Source organism: Pelodiscus sinensis, unplaced genomic scaffold (genome assembly GCF_049634645.1).
Source record: "Pelodiscus sinensis isolate JC-2024 unplaced genomic scaffold, ASM4963464v1 ctg211, whole genome shotgun sequence".
Classification (NCBI taxonomy): domain Eukaryota; kingdom Metazoa; phylum Chordata; order Testudines; family Trionychidae; genus Pelodiscus; species Pelodiscus sinensis.
In genome coordinates, this window is record NW_027466004.1 from 75,535 (window position 1) to 94,811 (window position 19,277).

General features: G+C 73.4%; 1 protein-coding gene across 5 annotated transcripts; it reads right to left on the bottom strand.

Moving 5' to 3' along the window:
- Nucleotides 1–1,095: 1,095 nt before the first annotated feature.
- TTC31 (tetratricopeptide repeat domain 31) lies at nt 1,096–18,228 on the bottom strand. 5 transcript variants are annotated; one of them, XM_075918019.1, is made up of 18 exons: nt 18,073–18,228; nt 15,741–15,817; nt 14,063–14,153; nt 12,100–12,332; nt 11,358–11,441; nt 10,709–10,777; nt 10,432–10,584; nt 10,105–10,236; nt 9,251–9,305; nt 8,894–8,984; nt 8,036–8,177; nt 7,746–7,850; nt 7,546–7,609; nt 7,211–7,382; nt 6,916–6,990; nt 4,599–4,701; nt 2,486–2,589; nt 1,999–2,270 (listed from the first exon to the last, which is right to left on the bottom strand). In XM_075918019.1, exons 1-18 carry the CDS (start codon nt 18,122–18,124, stop codon nt 2,138–2,140), a joined length of 1,935 nt encoding a protein of 644 aa, XP_075774134.1. In that variant the 5' UTR covers nt 18,125–18,228; the 3' UTR covers nt 1,999–2,137. The 5 variants fall into 5 exon arrangements, with proteins under 5 accessions (XP_075774133.1, XP_075774135.1, XP_075774137.1 ...); XM_075918018.1 differs by lacking the exon at nt 2,486–2,589 and having other exon boundaries at nt 1,096–2,270; XM_075918021.1 differs by lacking the exon at nt 6,916–6,990.
- Nucleotides 18,229–19,277: the final 1,049 nt, after the last annotated feature.

Sequence of the window (19,277 nt, forward strand, 5' to 3'; positions counted from 1 at the left end):
CCTTTCTGCAGCGCCAGCCCAGCGAGAAGGCCTGGCTCGTGCTCACTGCGGAGCCAGCTGAGCAGGCAGCAGGTGGGGTAAGCCATAAATGGGGGGACAGGGACCCGACTGCCAGGGCTGCTGCTGTCCTGGCCCTTGAGGGCAGCGCTCTGGCAGGGCCAGTACGACCTCCACCCTGCCCCAGGCATGGCCGCCACAGTGCACCCTCCAGGAAAGGCCCCGGCTGCCCTGCAGGGGCACAGAGCAATTCGCTAAGTCAAACAAACTTGGGTTCCACCCCCCCAGGCCCAGCACCACCCTGTGCCGGCTGGACCGGTTGTTGCAGCGACATCTCTGGGTGCAGGCAGCATGTGGCCCTGTGTCTGTCTCCCCTCCCCCCGCTCTCTCTCTTCTGGCCCGCATCCCATGTGATTCTAGTTACTAGGCAGCAGGTTTAAGACAAACCAAAGGACATTTTTCTTCACGCAGCGCACAGTCAACCTGTGGAACTCCTCGCCAGAGGATGTGGTGGAGACCAGGACCGTACCAGGGCTCAAAAAGGGCTAGATAGATTCATGGAGGTTGGGTCCATCGACGGCTGTTACCCAGGATGGGCAGGGAGGGTGTCCCTGGCCTCTGTCTGTCTGGAGATGGGTGACAGAACAGGGAATCATCCCGCGATCCCTCGGGGCATCTGGCAGGGGGCAGGGTAACACCCGAGGGTTCAGGAGGCTCTGGGGGACTGCGGGGTGATGCCCCACAGAGCCTATACTGTGTTAATACCTTGTCCCTTTAGTGGGGAGGGGGGACCATGGCCCCCCAGGCTCAGTGCACACAGAGCCCTCAAATTCATTCCACCAAGAGGAGCCCCAGGGCCCAGACATGCCTCCACGAGGGGCACAGGCCAGAGAGTGGGTGCCAGCGAGGAGAGGGGCAGCAGGCACAAGGTCACCGCAGCCAGCCAGGCCGCACCAGGTCCCCCGTGGACAGGTGGGGCTCTGCCATGCAAGCCAAGAGCAGCAGCACCTGCTGGCACAACCCACACGGCGCCCGGGCGGCTCCACGTCCGCTGCGGGAGGGGCCCGGCGGGGAGGCCGCAGGCGAAAGGGCGAGGCAGGCTCTTCACAGAGTTTTATTAGGAAGAGTGTAAATCCCCAGGCAGGTACAAACGCCCCCAAGCCCTGCTGGGTGCCGCAGCCCCTCCCACCCAGAGCTGGCCGCAGGGGGCGGGGGAGCAGCTCATTCCCACCGCCCGGGGGCAAGGCGCTTGGCACACGCCTGAGGTCAACTGGCCCTGCCCGTGGTGCCAGCTGGGCCCTGCATCCGGCAGAGCAAGGCCCTCACCGCGGCACGCAGCTGGCGCAGAGGGCAGCCTGGGCCGGAGGGGCCGCAGAGCATGGCCGGGCCAGGAGTGACCCCCCCCATTTAAAATAGTCGAGGCGGCTTCGGGGCCCAGCCCAGCCCTCTGCCAACCCCGGAGGACACTAAAAGCCCCAGGAAATGGAGCGGGGGGGTCGCAGCCCAACCCAACCCCGCACAGAACGACACGAGCGCACCCAGGCTGGGCCGCCCATGGACCCGTCTGCCAGCGGGGCCGAGGCCAGGTGCCACGGAGGGACAAACCATCGCCCGTGCAGGGCGAAGTCAGCATAAGACCCGGGGCTCAGCCAATCAGGAGGTAGAGCACATGGCAGAGGGAGGAGCCCGCCTCAGGACAATTTTTGGTATAAAATAGCCATACTGGAACAGCCAGGGGTTGAGACTACACCTCCCAGCATGCCACGCTGCCGTCCATCCCGACGGGACGGCTGCAGTGCATGCTGGGACTTGTAGTCCCCATAGGCCTCATTCCATATTAAGGCAAGGGGGGCTGCAGCCAGCTCCAGCGCCCCCCCAAGAGCCAGGAGCAGGGCTCCGAATTCAGTCCTCCCTGCCAGGAGGGGCCCAGCGATTCCTTGCAGACCAGCCAACCATGAGGCAGCCCCTGGGGAGGGGACTCAGCAGCCTGCACGGCTCCTTCCCAGGGACGGGCACCCACAGGCAGGCCCAGCACCGTGGCCGTCCAGTCCCTCATGTGCCTTGTGGCCTGGCAGGAGCCCGCTGTCCGCCTGGGGCATCTGGTCTCCAGGCCCCGCAACGACGGGGCCAGTGCAGGGCCCTAGCGCTGAGCCGGCTTCTTGTCCAGCCCCTTGCTCTGGGGCAGGTGTCGGAAACGGCAGTCGGGCCCGTAGCTGCAGCCGGCGTTGCGCCAGAAATGGCACTCCAGGGTGGGGGGCACTCGCAGCGGCTCCCTGCGGGCACACACAGAGGGTCCAGAGCCTGCACACGCTTCCCCGCCCCCCAGACATGCACAGCCCTGGCGAGGGCCGTGTGCTGAGGCCGTACACGCCCACAGCTCCACAGGGCACCCCGAGACCCCCGCCTGGCACTGGGGGGGGGCAAGCAGACCCCTCTGTGGGCTACAGCAAGGACCCAGCTCCTCGGGCAGGCCACGGGCGGCACCCACCTCTCCACAGGCTGCAGGCCGCTGCCGGCCCTCCCTGGGGGCGGGGTCGCATGGTCAGGGTGCTTCAGCTGCAGCACAAACTTGGTTCCTTCCACCTCCGCGCCCTGGGGAGAGAGGCCAGGAGCAGGGCAGGGAGGGCCCCAGGGCAGGGGACGCCAGTGAGGGAGGGTCCTGGGAGAATGCAGGGCCCCAGGATGGGGAGAGGCCAGGGAAAGGGGCCTCTGCTCACCATCCCCGGGTGCCCAGGTAACCCCAAGCCACTGCCTGACCTGGGCCCCTCTGGTTCTCAGCCCTGAGTGCCCTACTGCACCCCAAAGCCCTCGGCCTGGCCCCCCGAGCGATGCGACCCCGACGCAAAGCCTCCGGGTTCACGCGCCAGCCCCCGCCGGCTCGGCTTCGGCTCGCGCCCCCCAACGGGCTGCAGCCACCCCTGGGTGCGGGGCCAGCCAGCCGGGCTGGGGTTTAAACTGGCTCCCCTCACGAACCAGCCCCTGCCTGGCCCCGCGCTCCCGCCGCTGAGAAAGGCGCAGCCACAGGGTGAGGGGCTCCCCGGGAACGCGGACGAGCCAGCCCCCCGGCACGCTACGACGGTCGCCAAGGCGATGCAAACGGACGCGGGGAATCGTCTCTTACGTCAGCCGCCATTCAACAGCCCTGGTGCCACCCAATGCCTGCCCCCCCGCCCCCCTCCCTCCCAATGCCTGCCCCCCCCACCTGCTCCCCCACCTGCTCCCCCGCCTGCCCCCCCACCTGCCCCTCCCACCCAATGCCTGCCCCCCCACCCCCCTCCCTCCCAATGCCTGCCCCTCCCACCCAATGCCTGCCCCCCCACCCCCCTCCCTCCCAATGCCTGCCCCCCCGCCTGCCCCCCACCCCCCTCCCACCCAATGCCTGCCCCCCCCGCCTGCCCCCCACCCCCCTCCCACCCAATGCCTGCCCCCCCGCCTGCCCCCCCACCTGCCCCCCCACCCAATGCCTGCCCCCCCACCCCCCTCCCACCCAATGCCTGCCCCCCCGCCTGCACCCCACCCCCCTCCCTCCCAATGCCTGCCCCCCCGCCTGCTCCCCCGCCCCCTCCCACCCAATGCCTGCCCCCCCCGCCTGCCCCCCCACCTGCCCCTCCCACCCAATGCCTGCCCCCCCACCCCCTCCCACCCAATGCCTGCCCCCCCCGCCTGCTCCCCCGCCTGCCCCCCCACCTGCCCCTCCCACCCAATGCCTGCCCCCCCGCCCCCCTCCCTCCCAATGCCTGCCCCCCCCTGCCCTCCCACCCCCTCCCACCCAATGCCTGCCCCCCCCGCCTGCTCCCCCGCCTGCCCCTCCCACCCAATGCCTGCCCCCCCACCCCCCTCCCTCCCAATGCCTGCCCCCCCGCCTGCCCTCCCACCCCCCCTCCCTCCCAATGCCTGCCCCCCCGCCTGCCCCTCCACCCCCTCCCACCCAATGCCTGCCCCCACCCCCCTCCCTCCCAATGCCTGCCCCCCCTGCCTGCCCCCTCACCCCCCTCCCACCCAATGCCTGCCCCCCCGCCTGCCCCCCATCCCCCTCCCACCCAATGCCTGCCCCCCACCCTCCACCCACATCCCCTCCCAGCCAATGCCTGCCCCCCGCTCCCCCCACCCTCCGCCTGCCCCACCCTCCGCCCTCATCCCCTCCCACCCAATGTCTGCCCCCCGCCCCTCCCATCCTCCGCCTGCCCCCCACCCTCCGCCCTCATCCCCTTCCACCCAATGCCTGTACCCCCACCCTCCGCCCCAGCCCTGAGCCCCTCATCCCGTCCCACCCTAGAGCCTGCCCCCCCACCGCCCACCCCAGCCCCAAGCCCTTCATCCAGTCCCACCCAGGCTGCTGCCACGCCCGTCCCAACGGCTCATGGGAGCTGCCTTGCGCAGAGCAGGGAGAGGGCTCCGCTACCTGAGCCAGGCACTGGCTGGGGCTAGTCTCCATGCAGCGTGCGGGGCAAAGCCCCAGCCGGATGTCTCCACGGGGAGGGCCAGGAGGGCCACTACCGGCCAGGCCTGAGCCAGGGAAGAGCGGCTTCCCCGGGCACAGCTGAGCACCTGCCACCTCCCACGGGGCGGGGCCTGCCAGCCTCTCCCACGCCCGGCCTGACCTGCAGCGCTGCGTAGGCCGCCTCCGCTGCCTCCTTGGAGCTGTAGTTGATGAAGGCGCAGAACTTCTCCGGGAGCAGCCGCACCGAGTGGATGGGCCCAAAGCTGCCGAGAACACGCGGCCTCAGCCCCTGCCCCGGCTGCTGGCGGGACCCAGGAGGGGGAGGGGGAGGGGCAGGCTCACGTGCGGGGCGGTGGCCCAGCAGCGCGCCCCAGACCGGCCCTGCAGCGGCCAACGCAGCCCCGGGGGCGCGGGCGGGGGCTGGGCCTAGAGGGGCACCGGGGCAGGGGCAGGGGCAGGGGCAGGGTCGGAGACAGAGAGAGCCCCAGGGCAGTGCCGGCTTTGGGCGCCCTCCTGCGCCCGCCCCAGCCCCGCCCCCGCCGCCTGCGACTGCCCCCCGCCGCCCGCCACAGCCCCGCCCCCGCCGCCTGCGACTGCCCCCCGCCGCCTGCGACTGCCCCCCGCCGCCCGCCCCGGCCCCTGCCCCGGCCCCCGCCGCCCACCGCCCGCGCCAGCCCCCGCCGCCCGCGCCAGCCCTAGCCCCCTGCCGCCTGCGCTAGCTCCAGCCCCCTGCCGCCCGCCCCCGCCGCCCGCCCCGGCCCCAGCCCCCGCCGCCTGCGCTAGCTCCAGCCCCCTGCGCCCGCCCCAGCCCCCGCCGCCTGCACTAGCTCCAGCCCCCGCCGCCTGCGCCCGCCCCCCCGCCGCCCGCCCCGGCCCCCGCCACCTGCGCCAGCCCCCAGCCCTCGCCCCTGCCGCCCGCCCCAGCCCCGCCCCCGCCGCCTGCGACTGCCCCCCGCCGCCCGCCCCGGCCCCCGCCCCCGCCCCCGCCGCCCACCGCCCGCGCCAGCCCCCTGCCGCCCGCGCCAGCTCCAGCCCCCGCCGCCCGCGCTAGCTCCAGCCCCCGCCGCCCGCCCCGGCCCCGCCCCCGCCGCCCGCCCCGGCCCCTGCCCCCGCCGCCCACCGCCCGCGCCAGCCCCCGCCGCCCGCGCCAGCCCTAGCCCCCTGCCGCCTGCGCCAGCTCCAGCCCCCGCCGCCCGCCCCGGCCCCGCCCCCGCCGCCCGCTCCGGCCCCTGCCCCGGCCCCCACCGCCCACCGCCCGCGCCAGCCCCCGCCGCCCGCGCCAGCCCTAGCCCCCTGCCGCCTGCGCTAGCTCCAGCCCCCTGCCGCCCGCCCCCGCCGCCCGCGCCAGCCCTAGCCCCCTGCCGCCTGCGCTAGCTCCAGCCCCCTGCCGCCCGCCCCCGCCGCCCGCCCCGGCCCCCGCCGCCTGCGACTGCCCCCCGCCGCCCGCCCCGGCCCCAGCCCCCGCCGCCTGCGCTAGCTCCAGCCCCCTGCGCCCGCCCCAGCCCCCGCCGCCTGCACTAGCTCCAGCCCCCTGCACCTGCCCCAGCCCCCGCCGCCTGCGCCCGCCCCCCCCCGCCCGCCCCGGCCCCCGCCACCTGCGCCGGCCCCCAGCCCTCGCCCCTGCCGCCCGCCCCGGCCCCCGCCGCCTGCGCCGGCCCCCCGCCGCCCGCCCCGGCCCCAGCCCCCGCCGCCCGCGCTAGCTCCAGCCCCCTGCGCCCGCCCCAGCCCCCGCCGCCTGCACTAGCTCCAGCCCCCACCGCCTGCGCTAGCTCCAGCCCCCTGCGCCCGCCCCAGCCCCCGCCGCCTGCACTAGCTCCTGCGCCCGCCCCCCCCCGCCCGCCCCGGCCCCCGCCACCTGCGCCGGCCCCCAGCCCTCGCCCCTGCCGCCCGCCCCGGCCCCCGCCGCCTGCGCCGGCCCCCCGCCGCCCGCCCCGGCCCCAGCCCCCGCCGCCCGCGCTAGCTCCAGCCCCCTGCCGCCTGCGCTAGCTCCAGCCCCCGCTGCCCGCCGCCCGCGCTAGCTCCAGCCCCCGCTGCCCGCCGCCCGCGCCAGCCCCCGCCGCCCGCGCCAGCCCCCGCCGCCCGCGCTAGCTCCAGCCCCCTGCCGCCTGCGCTAGCTCCAGCCCCGTGCCAGCCCCAGCCCCCGCCGCCTGCGCTAGCTCCAGCCCCCTGCGCCCGCCCCCATGTGACGGCGAGTCGGGGTCCCCCCGATCCTGCAGCCCCTAGCTTAGGCGGTTTCCTTCATGCTTCCCAGCCACCAACTCGCCCTCCCCCCAAAGCTGGTGGCGTCTCCGCCCCCCTCCCTTTGTCTCTCCCCTGGGAAGAGCTGTGCTGGGCCGAGGTGTCTGGGCCGTCGGTGGGAATCTCACAGCCCAGCGCAGGGGCCCCGGTTATAGAGCAGACAGCCCCCCACTACGGCACACGCCAGCTCCAGCCCCCTGTGCCTGCCCGAAGCAGCTGGGGCTTGGGGAATCACTCACATCTCAAAACAGCTGCGCAGCAACTTCTGGGTGATCCGGGGGGTGACATTCCCGACCCACACGGCGTACCACTCCCTGCCACGGCACACGGCATGGGTCACCCGCCTGCCAGTCCCCCTCAGCCCTAGAGCCGCCCCTCCCTGCCCTGCATCCAGCCCCCGCCCCATCCCACCAGCCCCAGTGCCCACACCCCCAGGCTCGCCAGCTGTCTGCCCAAAGCCCAGCGCCCACCCCAGGGTGGGATTCCTCCAGGCACACAGCGGGACCCCAGGCCATCTCCCCGGCCCCCCGTTACCTGGCCTGATGCGCGGTGGCCACGGTGTGTTTGCTGCTGGCCCCGAGTCCCTGCTGGCCTGGGCCTTTCCCCCGGCTCCGGGAGTTCGTGATGGTCACAAACCCGCTCTCACCGTCCTCGTCCCCCTCGGCGTCGCCTCGGCCACCTGGGGAGCGGCTCCGGGCCTGCTCGCCTGCGGGGCAGCCAGCACTCAGCAGCAGCCCCATGGGCACAGGGCGGGAGCAGCAGGCCGGGGCCGGGTGGCAGTCCAGCCCCTGCTCCCCTAGCCCTGCCCCCGCTCTGCCTGGTTCCCGGGAGAAGCCGCACCCGACTCTGCCCCGGCCCCGCGCCCTTACCGGATCCCGCAGCTCTCAGCAACGGCTCCAGCGCCAGGCTCCTCTTGCCGCCAAGGCCGGCCTCCTGTTTGGACGGGAGCCGGTCAGTGGTGGGGCCGGGGCCTGAGCACCTGCAGCCTAGCCCTGGGACGGGGGTGGCCCAGCGCACAGCGGCTCCCCTGCCTCGCTCTGCGCCCGGGTGCGCGCCAGGCCACACTCACCAGCACGAGCTGCGTCTGGCACGTCTCCAGCTGGGCAGCGGCGTCGGCGTGGGAGCTGTCCAGCCGCAGCAGCTCCAGGAAGGTGCTTCTGGCCTCAGCGTAGCGCTAGGGACAGCCAGGCGGTCACTCCCGCCAGCCCCTGCCCTCGCCCCCGGGCCTAGCGCCTGAGCCTGCCACTGGCTCATGCCCCATGTGGGACAGAAGCCTCCCCCCCAGGCGCTGCTCAGCCCGAGGGCCCCCCCGCCCCAGGCAGCGGGGCCAGGCCTGGTCCCACCCCCATGCCCAGGTACCTTCAGCCCCAGGAGGGCCTTGCCCTTGCGGAAAAAGCCTTTGGGCCAGCCAGGCAGGAGGCTCAAGGCCACCTGGGCGTCACTCAGGGCCTTGTCGTACTGCTGCATCCTCTCGTAGCAGTACGAGCGGTTCCCGAAGAGCCTGCAGGGAGAGCGCGTCAGGGAGCCTGGGCCGAGGCCGCCCGCCCGCTGCCCGCCCCGACGGCTGCCCTGCAGGGAGAGCGCGTCAGGGAGCCTGGGCCGAGGCCGCCCACCCGCTGCCCGCCCCGACGGCTGCCCTGCAGGGAGAGCGCGTCAGGGAGCCTGGGCCGAGGCCGCCCGCCCGCTGCCCGCCCCGACGGCTGCCCTGCAGGGAGAGCGCGTCAGGGAGCCTGGGCCGAGGCCGCCTGCCCGCTGCCCGCCCCGACGGCTGCCCTGCAGGGAGAGCGCGTCAGGGAGCCTGGGCCGAGGCCGCCCGCCCGCTGCCCGCCCCGACGGCTGCCCTGCAGGGAGAGCGCGTCAGGGAGCCTGGGCCGAGGCCGCCCGCCCGCTGCCCGCCCCGACGGCTGCCCTGCAGGGAGAGCACGTCAGGGAGCCTGGGCCGAGGCCGCCCGCCCGCTGCCCGCCCCGACGGCTGCCCTGCAGGGAGAGCGCGTCAGGGAGCCTGGGCCGAGGCCGCCCGCCCGCTGCCCGCCCCGACGGCTGCCCTGCAGGGAGAGCACGTCAGGGAGCCTGGGCCGAGGCCGCCTGCCCGCCCCTATGGCTGCCCTGCAGGGCCGGAGGGAGCTGGGCGGGGTGTCCGAGCGCTTGGGGATACAGAGCCAGCCCCGCCCCAGCCCCAAGAGAAACAGCTCCACGCCCCCGGCCCAGCACTCCCACCTGTGCTCCCGGGGGTTGAGTTTGACGGCCTCGGTGAAGAACAGCACAGCTTCCTGGAAGCAGCCCCGCTGGGCCGCCTCGTTCCCATAGCCTGGGGGGAGAGGAGACAGGCTCACGCAGACGGGCCTACAGGGAGCCTACGCAGAGGCCAAGCGGGAGCAGCAGGCAACGGCCCCGGCTCGGGAGCGGGGCTGGGAAGGCCTGGGCCCGGGCGTGAGGGGCAGTGGCTCAGCAGGGCGGGCCCAGGGCAGGCTGGATCCAGGCTGGGGCAGGGAAGGCGTGGCCCTGTGTCCGGCCCGGCGAGGCCTGACCCCTTCTGCCCAGTCCAAGGCGGCCCCTGGGGGCAGGGACACTGACCTGCTAGCACCGTGCTGGGATCCACCCTGCTCACGTCCTGCCCAGGCCTCGGCACCTGCAGGGGAGCCAGGGCACATGGTGAGGGACCAGTGCTGCCAAGCCGAGGGCCCGGGGAACCCAAGCAGCACCGAGCGGCTGAGCCTGGCCGGGGCCCCGGGAGGCTGGTCAGTGGCCCACGGCCCCTCTGGGCTCCCACCCCCAGGCCGAGCAGCGTGCAGCCGCGGGGGAACGGGCCAGTCCCGGCCCAACAAACCCAGGCAGCACCGGGCCCCGCTCAAGGGCTCCAGGCCACACCTGGCAGGAGCGCGGGTGGCCCAGGGCCGGGAGACAGGACGGGCACAGCTCAGGGGCACTGCCCCAGCGGAGCCCCCGGCCACGCTCTGACCCTGCGACGCTCTCGGACTCTCGCGTGAGCGCCGGCAGCAAACCCCGCGTCCAGCGGCTGTGCGAGGTGCCTCCAGGGGGCCAATGGGCCGTGGCTCTGAGCACTGGGCACTGGCTCTGTGCTTGGACGATGGAGACGGCAACAGGCTTGGCCGGCCCCCGGGAAAGGGCCAGGAGCCCTGCACAGTCCACCTGGCCCGTCACGGAGCCCAGCGAGCCCCGGGTGGAGGGAGGGAGCCTGCAGCCCTGCCCCCGTGACGGGGCACCCCGGCAGGCTGGGGCCAAGCGTGGGGCAGGCTGCAGAAGGGCAGGGCCCTGGGGGAGACCGGCTCCCCGAGAGGGAGGGGCATGCCCTCGGAGCCTGGTGCCCCAGGGACAAGCGCTTCTGTCCGTGCCCAGAGGGCTGGGATGTGCCGGGATCCATTCACTGGAGCTCAAGGGGAGAGGTCTGCCCAGAAACCCCGACTCACCTCCTGCTGGGGCTTCCTGTCCGGCTCCTTGACCTCGGCTCGGGGCAGCTTCTCCCTCCGGGGCGCCAGCGGCTTCACGCCCAGCTTACGCTGAGCTTTGGAGACAAAGGTGCTGCTCAAGTCCAGCTCGGCCTGGGGAGGGGACGCGGGCGTCAGGCTGGGCGGGCAGGCCAGGGATACACCCCCCCCCCCCCCCCGCAGCAGACACCTGGCCCCGGGGGCAGGGGGTGCCTTGGGTCCCTGGCCCTCACCCAGCCAGCTCACCCCAACTCTGGTGGCCCAGCCATTTCCTAGCAGGCCGGGCACGGCCCAGGCCCTGCTCCTCACCTCCATCTCCTCCTCGGTGCTCACGTCTGCACTCCTGACCTGGGCCCTGGCTCCTTCCCCTCTCCTGGGAGCCCTGGAGTCCAGGGGGCCCCTCCCCGATGGCGGCACAGCACCGGCCCGCTCCTCCGTGTCACTGTCCACACAAGGCTCCTCCTGCAAGAAGCGCGCCAGCCGTGAGAGCCCAGCTCGGCAGGCAGCTTCCCGGGGACGCCAGGGTCCCAAGAGCCCTGCGCTCTGGAAAGGCGGCTCCTGGAGAGCGAAGCGCCCAGCCACTCACCAGCTCCGTCTCAGGCCTGGGGCTCACGTCCTGTTCCAGCTTCTCCTGCCTCTTCCGATCCTTCTGCCTCTGCAAGCCAGAGAGCCGAGGGAGCTCCAGAGACGGCTCTGCCCCACCCCTCCCAGGCAGGCACATGGGCAGCGCAGTCGCCTCCCCTTCCCGGGCCAGGCCTGCCCCGCACCCCACTGCCCGCTGGAGGCCTGACAGCACTGTGCTGCGCCGCCTGGAACCAGGGCCTGGACGCCAGCACGGCTCTCCCTGGTCAGGGACCCCCACTGTGTCTGACTGCTGTGAGCCAAGAGGCAGGCTAAGGGATCCCTTCTCCGGACGGAGCCCAGCATGGCCCCCACGGACAGAGGCCCAGGGCAACGGGGAGGCAGAGACAAGTCTGCACTGCAGAGGCTCCAGGAGGCTGTGCTACATGGCTGGGCAGCTGCAGCTGGAATCCCTGTCATGAGCCGGGCTGAGGGCCCTTCCCTCCGAAACACGCTCCCCTCGCCGGCACGCCCCCTTGGCACAAGCCCGTCTCCTGCCCGGGCACAGGCAAGCACCTCTCCGTGCAGCAGGGCCTGTGCCATGGCTGGGGAGACGCCCCGCCGTCAGGCAGAGCGCCGGGGGGACGTCGGAGCGCACAGCTCTGGGCACCCACCTTCTTCTTAAGCCTTTTCTTCTCCGCTTTCCTTTTAAGGCGCTCCTCCTCCGCGACCAGCTCACTGGCGTTCCTCTCCGCTTCCTGGGGAGAGCCAGGCCAGCTGGGCACCCCGCCAACCCCCGCAGGGTCCCGGGGGGAGCAGCGAGGGTGGCATCTGGGAGAAGCCCTCGCCCCGCCCCTCAGGGAGCAGGGAGCGTCCCCGGGGCCAGGGCTGAACAGGGGAACTGGTACCATGCTGGGCCGAAGGGGGGAGCGTGGCACGCGAGGGGCAGGCAGCCAGGAGCTTCACCTCCGCCTGCTGCCCCAGAGAGAGGCTGGCTGGGGCCATGGCAGAGGCTGAGCCCCTTCCAGGCATGAGCACGGAAGGGCAGGCGCCAGCGACCAGGAGACAAACCCAGGTTAACACTGCCCGGGCCTGGTGTCAGCCGGGGGGCAAGCCTGGCTTAGCTGCCCTGTGGGGCTGCATGCAGGAGTGGAGGCTCCAATGTCTCCTTCTGGCCTTCCTTGGGGCAGGTTCCCGCCCACCACGGCCTGCCCCTGGCCTGAGCAGCTGGCAATGGACACCAGGAAGCCCTGGGGGATCCCACTCCATGCCCTGGCAGAGCCGAGGGCTGCTCACTCGGCCCCCAAGGAGCAGGCTCTCCCTGGGGCACTGCGGACAAAGCCCTCAAGCACAGCGGGGCCCCACCCCCTGGCCAGCGCGGGCTGGCGAGGACGGATTGCCCGGGGCTCTGCTCACCTCTGCAGTCACCCGCTGCCTCTGGGGCAGCTGATAGTCCAGCGAGCCCCGGGGCGGGGCAGCCGGCGAGGTGTCCTTGCCCACGAAGGATTTCCAGAAGCCAAGGAATGCGCCAGGGACCGCATCCTCGAGAGCCGCGGCATCGCACGCCCTGGCGGGGTCGTCCCACTTCTCCTCGTCCTCATCATACCCCCCCTCGGCGTCGTAGCAGCAGCCGAACTCTTCCTCGGAGTCTGCACGGGGACAGCAGCGCGGCAGGTGCTCACCAGCTCCCCGCCGGGCCCTGGCCACGCCTGAGAGGAGCCCTGGGGCCGGCGCGCAGCTCTCCACACCCCCCTCGCTCCATTCTCGACTGCACCCCTCCTCCCAAGGAACGAGCCAGAGACCCCGACCCCAAGGCCTCCCTCCCGGGGACTGCAGCGCTCCTCGGGGCTACACGGCTCCTAAAGCGCTCCCCCGGGGGCAGGGGCAGCAGCCCCCAGGCGTCCCTGCCACCCCGCACTGCTGCCCCACCAGAGGTGGCAGGTGGCTCCCGTGTACTCTTCACTTAAAAAAAGGACTGATCTAAATTTTAAATACGGGGGGGGGGGGGGGGGGGACACGGTTGCAGTTAACTGGGACCATCAAGCAATAAGCGATCACAGCCAGCTGGCTGCTAACACCCCTCGGCCCTACGGCCGCCAGTCTGTCGCGGGAGGGCCCAGAGCCTGGGGGGGCTTGTTCACACAGAGCCCCAAGGGATGGGTCAGGCTCTCAATCTGGGCAGGGAACTGAGGACGGAGCCAGGTCAGCAGGCCGCAGGGCGGAGCGGAGCTCTGGACACAGCGAGGCCTCAGCTCCCAGCCTCCAGCCCGTGCAGGAACGTCTCCCAGTGCTGGGCTCAGCCGCGCCCCATCAGCGGGGGCGGATCTCCCTCCCCGCCGCGCTTCAGCAGGGACAGGATGATCTGCTGACAGGCTCCCACCTCGGCTCCTCTGCCTCCCGCTTGGGGCCACGACTGGGTACAGCACCAAGCCCCACGGAGCGCCCCACCGCGATACCGCCACGGCACAATGGGCTAGCTGTGCTTGAAGCTGCTCCCTACCCAGCCTGAGTGCAGGCGCAGCAACGGCCCCCCGAGACCACGCTCCCAGCATGCACTGCTGCCTCTGAAAAGCACACTGGGATCCGTAGTCTCCCGGGGCCTTGTGTGCTTGAGAAGCAGCAGCTACAATTGGCCCCCTTGGGGCAGGCTCCTCAGAGGCTCTGAACTGCCCTGCACTCCAAGGGGTGGGAAGCTGCCTTGGTTGGGGAGAGCTGCCCGGCCCCTGACCGCAGGCTTCCCAATCGCTGTGCCAAGCAAGCCCAGGCCTTGTGGAAGCAAGAGGATGAGCCAGGAGGTGGAGCCCGCCCCCAGCAGAGGCGCAGCAGGCCCCCGCCCTGGCATGGCACCGCCTCATAGCAGCACCACAGGCAGGCGGACGGGCCAGGAGGGGCTGGAATCGCTCGGCCTGAGGAGACAGGCTGTGCGTCGGGGGGGGGGGGGTCTGCTCTGTAACCGGGTGTCTCTCCCTGGCTGGGCTGTGCGATTCCCACCGACTCCCCCACGCGTGTATGGCCCAGCCTGGGCAGGTAACAAGGCTCTTCCCAGAGGCAGAGACAAAGGAAGGGAGGGGGAGACGGCACCTGGCTGGGGGCAGGGCCTGGGAGCTGGGCAGTCGAGTGTGGGGGAGCATGGAGGAAGCAGACTACAAACCAGTCCAGGGGGTGCAGGGGCCTGTGAACACCCCCCCAGGGCACTAGGGCTGTCGGCCTGGCCTATGCCCACATGGAGCCTACGCTGGGCTGGACCTTGGAGAAGCAATAAACCCATTTCCACTCTACTGGCTGGCGGAGTCGCATCTGGGGGGTCGGGGGCTCCCCGATGTGCCGTCACACAGGCCCACCCTGGAAAGCCCCTGCCCCCTTCCCCACTGCCTCACACCTGTGAGCCCCCCGGCTTTGTGCTTCATGGCACTGGGGGAAGTGCTGTACAGACTCTTCAGCATCAGCTTCTCCATGGGGTTGTTGAGATCCTATGGGAGGAAACCACAGTTAGTGATTGGGAATCCCCACCAGCCCCTGCTGGGGTCCCTCCGCCAGCGCCTCCCTGGGCTCACTGCCACGGCACCCCCGTTACAAAGCACCCCCCGAGCCCCCTGCCACAGGACCCCCATTACAGCCCCTGCTGGGGTCCCTCCGCCAGCGCCTCCCTGGGCTCACTGCCACGGCACCCCCGTTACAAAGCAGCCCCCGAGCCCCCTACCACAGGACCCCCATTACAGCCCCTGCTGGGGTCCTCAGCTAGCGCCTCCCTGGGCTCACTGCCACGGCACCCCCGTTACAAAGCACCCCCCGAGCCCCCTGCCACAGGACCCCCATTACAGCCCCTGCTGGGGTCCCTCCGCCAGCGCCTCCCTGGGCTCACTGCCACGGCACCCCCGTTACAAAGCACCCCCCGAGCCCCCTGCCACAGGACCCCCATTACAGCCCCTGCTGGGGTCCCTCCGCCAGCGCCTCCCTGGGCTCACTGCCACGGCACCCCCGTTACAAAGCAGCCCCCGAGCCCCCTGCCACAGGACCCCCATTACAGCCCCTGCTGGGGTCCCTCCGCCAGCGCCTCCCTGGGCTCACTGCCACGGCACCCCCCGAGCCCACTGCCACAGGACCCCCATTACAGACCCTGCTGGGGTCCCTCCGCCAGCGCCTCCCTGGGCTCACTGCCACGGCACCCCCGTTACAAAGCACCCCCCGAGCCCCCTGCCACAGGACCCCCATTACAGCCCCTGCTGGGGTCCCTCCGCCAGCGCCTCCCTGGGCTCACTGCCACGGCACCCCCGTTACAAAGCACCCCCCGAGCCCCCGCCACAGGACCCCCATTACAGCCCCTGCTGGGGTCCTGAGCCAGCGCCTCCCTGGGCTCACTGCCACGGCACCCCCGTTACAAAGCACCCCCCGAGCCCGCTGCCACAGGACCCCCATTACAGCCCCTGCTGGGGTCCTCCACCAGCGCCTCCCTGGGCTCACTGCCACGGCACCCCCGTTACAAAGCACCCCCCGAGCCCGCTGCCACAGGACCCCCATTACAGCCCCTGCTGGGGTCCTCCACCAGCGCCTCCCTGGGCTCACTGCCACGGCACCCCCGTTACAAAGCAGCCCCCGAGCCCCCTACCACAGGACCCCCATTACAGCCCCTGCTGGGGTCCCTCAGCCAGCGCCTCCCTGGGCTCACTGCCACGGCACCCCCGTTACAAAGCACCCCCCGAGCCCCCGCCACAGGACCCCCATTACAGCCCCTGCTGGGGTCCTCCACCAGCGCCTCCCTGGGCTCACTGCCACGGCACCCCCGTTACAAAGCACCCCCCGAGCCCCCTGCCACAGGACCCCCACTACAGCCCCTGCTGGGGTCCTGAGCCAGCGCCTCTCCTGGCCCTTCTCCTCTTACAGCAGCCCCCTAATGTCCTCCAAGCTCACCACCATGGTGGTTCAAGACTATCCCAGCAGCAGCCCCTGTGGCTGGCCTGGGGCCTGCCCAGCTGCTGTGTGACCTCTGTAGCCCTGCCCACGGCCCCTGGGGGGAAGCCACGAGCCCCCTTGAAGGCGGAGGGACAGCAGACACGTACCTCGCCCTTGTGGTGCTCCGCGTTGGGGCCGCAGCCGGTGAGCAGGCCGCGGGGGAAGTGGCCTGGCTGGCAGGACCCTGTAAGACAGCAGCTGAGCAAGCCACCGGGGAGCACAGGGCCGGGCAGAGCCACCAGGGGCTACCAGCTGAGGCAGGACCCAGCCACCCCTGGGGCCAGGGCCCACGTCTCCGCAGGGGGCAGCCACACGTACCCGCTCGGGGGAGAGCGCCTAGTGCCCCGGGGCGACCGCACTGCCCCCCCGCCAGCGCACAGCCCCCCGGGCCCCCCACTTCCGCGCCGGCCCCATAGACCCCTCGTGAGCCCCCCCCGCCAGCGCACAGCCCCCCGGGCCCCCACTTCCGCGCCCCACGCAGGCCCCATAGCCCCCCCGTGAGCCCCCCCGCCAGCGCAGAGCCCCCCGGGCCCCCCACTTCCGCGCCCCGCGCAGGCCCCATAGCCCCCCCGTGAGCCCCCCCCCAGCGCACAGCCCCCCGGGCCCCCACTTCCGCGCCCCGCGCAGGCCCCATAGCCCCCCCGTGAGCCCCCCCCCCAGCGCACAGCCCCCCGGACCCACCACTTCCGCGCCCCGCGCAGGCCCCATAGCCCCCCCGTGAGCCCCCCCCCAGCGCACAGCCCCCCGGGCCCCCCACTTCCGCGCCGGCCCCATAGCCCCCCCGTGAGCCCCCCCGCCAGCGCACAGCCCCCCCGACCCCCCACTTCTGCGCCCCGCGCAGGCCCCATAGCCCCCCCGTGAGCCCCCCACCAGCGCACAGCCCCCCGGGCCCCCACTTCCGCGCCCCGCGCAGGCCCCATAGCCCCCCCGTGAGCCCCCCCGCCAGCGCACAGCCCCCCGGGCCCCCCACTTCCGCGCCCCGCGCAGGCCCCATAGCCCCCCCGTGAGCCCCCCCGCCAGCGCACAGCCCCCCGGGCCCCCACTTCCGCGCCCCGCGCAGGCCCCATAGCCCCCCCGTGAGCCCCCCCGCCAGCGCACAGCCCCCCGGGCCCCCCACTTCCGCGCCCCGCGCAGGCCCCATAGCCCCCCCGTGAGCCCCCCCGCCAGCGCACAGCCCCCCGGGCCCCCACTTCCGCGCCCCACGCAGGCCCCAAAGCCCCCCCGTGAGCCCCCCACCAGCGCACAGCCCCCCGGGCCCCCCACTTCCGCGCCCCGCGCAGGCCCCATAGCCCCCCCGTGAGCCCCCCCGCCAGCGCACAGCCCCCCCGACCCCCCACTTCTGCGCCCCGCGCAGGCCCCATAGCCCCCCCGTGAGCCCCCCACCAGCGCACAGCCCCCCGGGCCCCCACTTCCGCGCCCCGCGCAGGCCCCATAGCCCCCCCGTGAGCCCCCCCGCCAGCGCACAGCCCCCCGGGCCCCCCACTTCCGCGCCCCGCGCAGGCCCCATAGCCCCCCCGTGAGCCCCCCCGCCAGCGCACAGCCCCCCGGGCCCCCACTTCCGCGCCCCGCGCAGGCCCCATAGCCCCCCCGTGAGCCCCCCCGCCAGCGCACAGCCCCCCGGGCCCCCCACTTCCGCGCCCCGCGCAGGCCCCATAGCCCCCCCGTGAGCCCCCCCGCCAGCGCACAGCCCCCCGGGCCCCCCACTTCCGCGCCCCGCGCAGGCCCCATAGCCCCCCCGTGAGCCCCCCCCCCAGCGCACAGCCCCCCCGACCCCCCACTTCCGCGCCCCGCGCCGGCCCCATAGCCCCCCCGTGAGCCCCCCCGCCAGCGCACAGCCCCCCGGGCCCCCCACTTCCGCGCCCCGCGCCGGCCCCATAGCCCCCCCGTGAACCCCCCCCCAGCGCACAGCCCCCCGGGCCCCCACTTCCGCGCCCCGCGCAGGCCCCATAGCCCCCCCGTGAGCCCCCCCCCAGCGCACAGCCCCCCCGACCCCCCACTTCCGCGCCCCGCGCAGGCCCCATAGCCCCCCCGTGAGCCCCCCACCAGCGCACAGCCCCCCCGACCCCCCACTTCCGCGCCCCGCGCAGGCCCCATAGCCCCCCCGTGAGCCCCCCACCAGCGCACAGCCCCCCCGACCCCCCACTTCCGCGCCCCGCGCAGGCCCCATAGCCCCCCCGTGAGCCCCCCCGCCAGCGCACAGCCCCCCGGGCCCCCCACTTCCGCGCCCCGCGCAGGCCCCATAGCCCCCCCGTGAGCCCCCCGCCAGCGCACAGCCCCCCCGGACCCTCCACTTCCGCGCCGGCCCCATAGCCCCCCCGTGAGCCCCCCACCAGCGCACAGCCCCCCCGACCCCCCACTTCCGCGCCGGCCCCATAGCCCCCCCGTGAGCCCCCCCGCCAGCGCACAGCCCCCCGGGCCCCCCACTTCCGCCTCACTCACCCCGGCCCGGCCCTACGGGGGCTCCCGCCTCCCCGAACTCCGCGTTCGGCATCCAGCTGCGGAGGGGCGGCCTCCCAACCAGACCGGAAACACCGCCCCCGGCCCGCCCACAATCCTCTGCGCCACAACGAGACCGGAAACAGTCCCAGGGATCTGCCCTGTCGCCCGTTTCTGCCATCTTTGTTATGGGCGTGGGCCCTGGGCCGCCATGTTTATCGTGGGCAGGGAGGCCCTGGGCCCGCCATGTTTGTCGTGGGCAGGGAGGCCCTGGGCCCGCCATGTTTGTCATGGGCAGGGAGGCCCTGGGCCCGCCATGTTTATCGTGGGCAGGGAGGCCCTGGGCCGCCATGTTTATCATGGGCAGGGAGGCCCTGGGCCCGCCATGTTTATCGTGGGCAGGGAGGCCCTGGGCCGCCATGTTTATCGTGGGCAGGGAGGCCCTGGGCCCGCCATGATTATCGTGGGCAGGGAGGCCCTGGGCCCGCCATGTTTGTCGTGGGCAGGGAGGCCCTGGGCCCGCCATGTTTATCGTGGGCAGGGAGGCCCTGGGCCCGCCATGTTTGTCGTGGGCAGGGAGGCCCTGGGCCCGCCATGTTTATCGTGGGCAGGGAGGCCCTGGGCCCGCCATGTTTGTCGTGGGCAGGGAGGCCCTGGGCCCGCCATGTTTGTCGTGGGCAGGGAGGCCCTGGGCCCGCCATGTTTGTCGTGGGCAGGGAGGCCCTGGGCCCGCCATGTTTGTCGTGGGCAGGGAGGCCCTGGGCCCGCCATGTTTGTCGTGGGCAGGGAGGCCCTGGGCCCGCCATGTTTGTCGTGGGCAGGGAGGCCCTGGGCCCGCCATGTTTGTCGTGGGCAGAGCTCTGGGGCTGTTTGCTGGGGGCAGGGAGCACTGGGTCCAAGTCTCCGCCAGGCCAGGCCCAGCGTCCTGCTCGCCCGCGAGGGGGCCGGTGTCCAGGATTTGAGCCCTCTGTCCGGGATAGAGCCGCCCCGCCCCCACCTCAGCTTCCCAGGCACCGCCCCCAGTGACCCACCTCCCAGAGCCCCGCCCCCACCTCAGCTTCCCAGTGCCCCGCCCCCAGTGACCCACCTCCCAGTGCCCCGCCCCCACCTCAGCTTCCCAGGCACCGCCCCCAGTGACCCACCTCCCAGAGCCCCGCCCCCACCTCAGCTTCCCAGTGCCCCGCCCCCAGTGACCCACCTCCCAGTGC